This window comes from Leptomonas pyrrhocoris, assembly GCF_001293395.1.
Source record: "Leptomonas pyrrhocoris isolate H10 chromosome Unknown, whole genome shotgun sequence".
Lineage (NCBI taxonomy): Eukaryota > Euglenozoa > Kinetoplastea > Trypanosomatida > Trypanosomatidae > Leptomonas > Leptomonas pyrrhocoris.
In genome coordinates, this window is record NW_015438387.1 from 281194 (window position 1) to 287571 (window position 6378).

General features: G+C 56.0%; 2 protein-coding genes across 3 annotated transcripts; both read right to left on the reverse strand.

Moving 5' to 3' along the window:
- Positions 1 to 1607: 1607 nt before the first annotated feature.
- Positions 1608 to 4224, reverse strand: ABB37_09442 (putative mitochondrial nucleolar protein (NOP86); the record flags this gene model as incomplete). Of its 2 annotated transcripts, none has more annotated exons than XM_015808910.1 (1): positions 1608 to 4224. In XM_015808910.1, the coding sequence occupies exon 1, from the start codon at positions 3963 to 3965 to the stop codon at positions 1608 to 1610; it is 2358 nt and encodes a 785-aa protein (XP_015652623.1). In that variant the 5' UTR covers positions 3966 to 4224. The 2 variants fall into 2 exon arrangements, with proteins under 2 accessions (XP_015652623.1, XP_015652622.1); XM_015808909.1 differs by having other exon boundaries at positions 1608 to 4217.
- Positions 4225 to 5523: 1299 nt separating this feature from the next.
- On the reverse strand, positions 5524 to 6150 carry ABB37_09443 (putative mitotubule-associated protein Gb4; the record flags this gene model as incomplete). The annotated part of the gene is made up of 1 exon (XM_015808911.1): positions 5524 to 6150. One exon carries the CDS (start codon positions 6148 to 6150, stop codon positions 5524 to 5526), a length of 627 nt encoding a protein of 208 aa, XP_015652624.1.
- Between the last annotated feature and the right edge of the window lie 228 nt (positions 6151 to 6378).

Genomic DNA, 6378 nt, shown 5'->3' on the forward strand with positions numbered 1-6378 from the left:
CGCTTTTTCGTTCCACAGTTCACGGAGCAGAAAAAGAAGGCCTCCGCTGTTTTTAGCGCCGGTGGCTGGTCGCTCACGCACACAGCGCAAAACAACGAGATCTTGCTCTCCTGCTCCGCCGCTGTTCCTGCGTTGTCTTGCGTAGCACCACAGCACACGAGACAGCGACGACAACGGGTAGAAATACTCCACTGCTTCTCCATCAAAAGAAAGCAGAAAAGGAAGTATGATTATTCGCTGTGCGGTGGGACATCAGCAAGTGTGGCTCCCTTGCTGATGCGCACACCATCAAAACCACCAACCCAGCGCTGAAGCTCCACAAGTCCGCCTGCGGCGATGCGTGTGGCGACAGTATTGTTCGTTTCGTCTCTTCATTTTCTGTGTTTTACTCCGCTACTAACGTCAACGAGACAAAAACAAAGGAGACGTATAACTCTTTTTTTTTAACCTTCAAACCCGGAAGAGAACGAAAAGCTTTCTTGACGCACGAGTTTCGAAAGCCAAAACGGAGAGAGATAAAACAACAAGAAATGCGAGGCGCCAGCGACACCTGACCGCAATGCGGTACAGGACGTGACAGCATGTTCTGTCGCTGACAAAGCATGTAGATACAACGATAACTCCCTCACGTCTGACGGGCGTACTTCGTGCGCGATCGCGGAAGGTCAAAGGCACCTCAGCGCATCTTCTTCCTTCAGTGCTTTGCGAAGTGAAAAGGGGAAAATACTAGAACAAGAAAAAACGGATAGAATTGAACAGCTAAGAGGAGCAGCAGGTTTTCGCACACGGACTTGCCCTTCCTCCTCTTGTTTTGTTTTGCTTTCGTGCCAAACCCCGCTGGTGCCTCCCTTCCCTCCACATCTGCGACCCCTTCGGTCAACGGCTGTGCAAATGCGTACAGTATAGAAACACATTCACAACAAGGGGGAGCAGCAACAACAGAAAACAAAAAACAGCGACTACACAAGCACATGCAGATAGACGCGCGAGATGCGGCAATTCAGCGTAGGTCACGGACACCATGACTTTCTGCTTGGCGCCGCGGCTTCTACCAGTGGCGTTCCAACCTCCCCCACCACAACAAAGAGGACGAAAAACGAAATGAAAATGGGGGGAAAACAAAGAAGAAAATAATAATAGAAAAGAGAGATACAGGAGCTCAACCATACACACACACACACACGCATCAAGTACAATACGGGAAAAAGAAGAGGGAAAACCTGATGTACGAGACATATAAACTCAATGACAGTAGTCCAAAAAGTAAAAGGAAAATCGGAAGTACAGGAATCGCTATTGGATTGAAAAGGGGAAAAAGGAAAGCCCGCGCGTCAGGAGCTTTCGCTGCGGCCGGAAATCACATCAAAAACAACAAACCACGAACATGTTGATACGGATTGTTCTTCCTTTCCTCTTTTTCTTTCTATTTTTTTTTTAATTTGGAGTCGCCGGCAAGAAAAAACTGCGAATAAAAACGAGAGGGGGGAATCGAGGGGTCCAAAGGAAAAAGAAGAAGACCACGTCAAGTCACGTCTGCGTGTTTTGATCGTACTGTCTTCTCTTCCGTTCATCCGACACTTCCCACCCTATCATGATTACTGTTATTCTTACAGCTCATCAGTGACCTCCGCAGGAGTGTTCTTCTTGGACGACGCCTTCGACGCGGTCTTCGAGGAAGTCTTTGAGTGAGTGGGCGCCGTCGCCGATTCTTCAGCAGCAGCCAGCGCCCCCGCGGGCTCTTCTTCGAGCGCCGCTTCCTCCGCCGCGGGTGCCGCAGCGGGAGCCTCCTCGGCTGCTGCGTGAGGCGGTATCTGCGTTGGCGGCAGCGACTCCCCAACCGGCTCATCCGCCAACTCGCGCTGCACGGTGGAGGCGGCCACCGAGGCGGCGGCGATCTCCGCATCGGGCGCCTCCTCATCCTCGGCGTACTGTTCAAACGGCCCGTTCACGAGGTCCTGGTCATAGTCCTCGCGCAGCGGCGGGATCGTGATGACGCACTTGCGGTAGTCAGGGTGGCCTCGCACCTCCGCGCTAAACTCCTCGTCGAGGGTGCCGTCGGCGTTGTAGTAGTCCGCCAGCGTCTGGCGAATACCCATGCCCGAGATGGGCAACGGCATGGACTGAGTCTGCTCCGCGTCCCACGCCTCCTGCTGCTGGCTCGTGTTGAGGGGCGACGTCTTCTTGAAGGTGACCTTCTCGTAGAACATGGCCAGCTTCGGGAACTGGCCCTTGTTCACCAGGCCCTGCAGCTCCTCATCGTCGAGGTCACCGTTGTGCTTCACGGTAAAGTCGATCAGCAAGGAGCCGCTGCGCGCGTCGATGTCGAGCACGTTCTGCGCCGGCACGTTCAACATGTTCGAGATATCGGCCGAGAAGGCGGCCACCATCTCGTTGTAGCGCTCCGGGTCGTTGAGGATCATGTCCCAGTCACCGGACATCTTGCAGTGCAGGCGGGTGTAGCGGAACTCGGGGCGCCGAATCGCAACCGTAATCTCGCGCGCGCCGCGGCCGCAGGCGTAGAGGTCGGCGATGCGAGAGAGCGTCGCGTGGTGGCGGCGCTCCGCATCGGCGAGCAGCTTCTCCAGCTGGGCTAACTCCTCCTCCTCCTCGGCGGTCAGCGAGGACTTGCCACGCAGCTCGTCGATGCGGGCCTTGAGCTCCGCCATCTCCTGCTCCTCGCGCTCCTTGCGAGCCAGCAGCTCCTCCATTTCCTCTGCGTCATGTCGGACGTTCGCCGTGATGACGGCGTTGCGCAGAAGATCCGCCTGGGCGGTGTTGAGGCGCACGTAGCCGTCGGCGTCCTCATCAGCCATTGGGCCGAAGTTGATGACGACGGACTCGCGTAGAATCACCTCCTGCACAAAGCGGCCCTCGCTGTCCGGGTAGGTGCGCTTGTAGAAGACGGTGTCGACCGGGTAGGCGTCGAGCGGCATGATCGCCTTGGGCGTGTCGGAGATGCCAAGAATGGCGTTCTTCATCTCGAGCATCTGGTACTCGATGGAGGAGACGCCGATGCGCATGTCGTTGATCTCGCGCAACAGCACGCGCTGCTCCTGCTGCTCGACGAAGCAGTCGTTGATGACGTTCTCCTGCGCCCGCGCGGCTTCAGAGCAGGCGAGCTGGGCGTTCAGCCAGCTGCGCATGCTCACGTCGAGGGTGGGGAACGCACACTTCGTAGCGCCCTTCGATGGAACGACGAGGTGGGCCGAGGTCGGGCTGCGCGAGTCGGAGCGGCGGCGCTTCTTCGCGTGCGTCTCCTCCTTCTCACCGGAGCAGAGGGCGACGATCTTCTTGCGGCGCGTGATGGACATCGGGGTGACGGTGCAGTCCCAGCTCACGAGGCGGTCCAAAAAGTCAGGGCGGCGCATCGTCTCCTGCATGTCCTCCCACACCGTGACGTTGTCCTCGTAGAGCACCAGCATGACGGAACGGATGAGGCCGGCGATCTCGGTGGTCGGCTCGCATGGATTGCGCACCTCCTTCCATTCCTTCGCCGGGATGGCGCGGAGGTCGCGGCGAGCCGCGTCGAGCGCCTCCAGCGTTTCCGCCACCTTCTCGCCGGCGGCCTGCTGACGCACGGCGGTGACGTCGCGCGCCGCGAACAGCCGCTCCGTCGCCTCTTTCTCCTTCGCGGCGGCCGCCAGCAAATCCTCGCGGAGGGCCTCGCGGTTGTGCCAGATGTCCATCTTGTTCTCCGCCTCCGCCTTATCGCGCACCTCCCTCTCAGAGTTGGGGTCCTGCGCGACTGTTGACACGTTCTGTGCGTCGTAGTGGGCGACCTTCACCGTGCGGGTGGAGGGGAAGCCGATCACCTTGCCGAGGGACAGCTTCCACTCCCTATTGGGGGAGATGCGCTCGAAGCCGACATAGTCGCCGATGTGGAGGTCGGTGCGGTCGCCGAGCACGACGGCGCCGACGTTGGCATCAGCGCCCTCCTCAGAGTGAAAGGAAACAGACTCCGACATGTCTTGCTTTTCTCTTGTACCCGAGAAAATAGAAGAGAAACAAAGAGAGTATATAGAGAAGAAACTGTAGTAGTTGCTGGGCTTTTGTTTTGCGTTTCTGTCGAAACGAGCTCCGCTAGTGTTCGCTGTCTGCGTAAACTTCTTTCGATGTATTCACTAAAAAAGTTGCCTACAAGCTGAACAGGGAGAGGTGGAAAAGAATTGAACTAGGAAAAAAACGAAAAGGGGATAATTAGCGTACAATGATTTTGCTGTGCTCTGCGGTACGGTGAGTGAAACGACGGCAGATTGCAGGTGTGCGTCAAGACAGCACGAATTCGGAGGCCAAAGTGCAGTCATGGGGAGTGAGAAGGAGAAGACGACAGCGCAAGTGAAGAGGATGGGAAGAGGATGGGAAACATTGGTTTTTAAAACAAACCCTGTTGGTTAATCCTGACGACGCGTGGCACGAATTGTAGGTGCTGTCGCTTCTTCAGCTAAGCAGCGCAGCCACAATACTTGTCTTGTGAAGTGTTCGAGAACATCCACCGTTTCTGTGGGAGTAGTTGTTTTGAGTATAGTAACCCGCGAAGCAGAGCACACACATCAGAGAAGACAGCACTTTTCAAACGGAGTCTCGCGTACGTCGCATTCATTGGATGCAGCGATAGCATTCTGTGATGGTGATCTTTGCCGTTAGTGGTGCTTATTTGTTTGATCTGCCCAAACACATGTAATGGAATAACAATGAGGCGAACAAAAACTTTAAAGCCAAAACTTCAAAAAAGAAAACAACGATGAATCCGGTACAGCTCCATTGAACTAGAAGAAGGGAAAAAATAAAAACGAAACCGAGAACCTTTTTTTCCGAAGGAGATGTTGGTGTCATTAGCATGTCAACGGAAGAGAAACGAAAGGAAAAAGAAAACTTCCATTCTTCTGCACACGATGCAGGGCAACAGCTGTTGGCACGGTGAGGTGAAGGGAAACGAGACAATGCACGGTCGACTCAAATCAGCTACATCACGAATACCACAACTTTCGTTGCTATTGTTGTTCCGTTGGGGGAGACCTCTGCCTGCCAACGAGGATTAAGGATAACAATAAATATGAGACTGGGAAAAATATATATATCGGAATAAACGTCCACTTTGGTTCAGTAACGTCTCTTCTTCACCTTTCCTCTTCCATGTAGATGTCTGCGGGTTGACAAGAAAGGAGAACGCGAAGGTCCAACAGCAACAAACACGTAAAAGGAAACGCTTCGCTGGGTCGGCCCACCTTCGCCCAAAGAAAAAAAAAAACAGGAGGGAAGGAGAGGAGCCGTAAGGACAACGAGCCGGCAGTGCCGCCACAGCATAAAAGGCGACAAAAAGAAAAGGAAAAACAAACATCGTGCTGAACTGCACACGCATGAAGGTAGTTTCGTTCGTCTGCTGGAGACCCACATAATACAGACCGCCGTTCGTCTTCAACCAAAACCCTCAAACCGCACTTCACCCGCCTTCCTTCCTTTTGCCTTGCGCCCGGCGTAACGAAAAGCGGCCACGTGAAAAAACTCAATGAGTGACCTCCTGACTTACTTGCGGTACTGACTCGCCCGCTGGCTCGACCGCTGCACCTCCTCCTCCGCCTTCTCCGCCTGCTCCATGTACATGTCCCGGTCGCGGCGGGCGTCGGCGAGGGCCTTGCGAAGGTACGTCACCGAATCCTCGGACTCAAGACCCTCCTCGACCACCAACGGCTCAACCTTGCGCGATGCGCGCGTGTTGGAGAGCTGCACCGAGGTGCGGCGGCTTTCGCTTTCGCGCGAGAGGTAGAGCGCCCACACCTTCGGGTACGCGTAGTTGTCCACGAGCGATGTGATTGTCTCCACCGGCGTGTCCACGGAGCTGACGCGGAAGTGCACTATGAGGCTGCCCACCGCCATACTGTCCACCGTCACGTGCTCCGCACGCATCTGCAGCACATCAGCCGTGTCCTCGCGGAATGTCTCCTCCAGCACGTCGCGGTACGCCTCCATGGCGAGGTCCCAGTCGGTGCCGTCGAAGCGCTTCACCAGCGCCGTGGCGGCGACGCTGCCGGCCTCCTCCTCCTCCATCTCGTCGTACAGCGCCCACACGTCCTCGTACGGGTTGTCGTCGATCTTCTCCCGCAGCCCCGCCTCATCGACCGACTCGTGAAACTGCGCGCTGAAGTGCACCATCGCGCTTTCTGAGCTCACGACGTACTCACGAATGTGGATGTCCACCACTTCAGCACTTACGGCGCTTGCTGTGTCGGCACGGAAAGCGTCCGTCAACGCCTGCAAGCGCTCCCTCACCACCCGCTCCCACAGCTCGCCCTCGAAGATGACGCTGAAGCCGACACGCGTGTAGCCAGCCGGCAGCTCTCCCTCCACCTCCTCATCCACTGGGATCACCTCCGACTTATC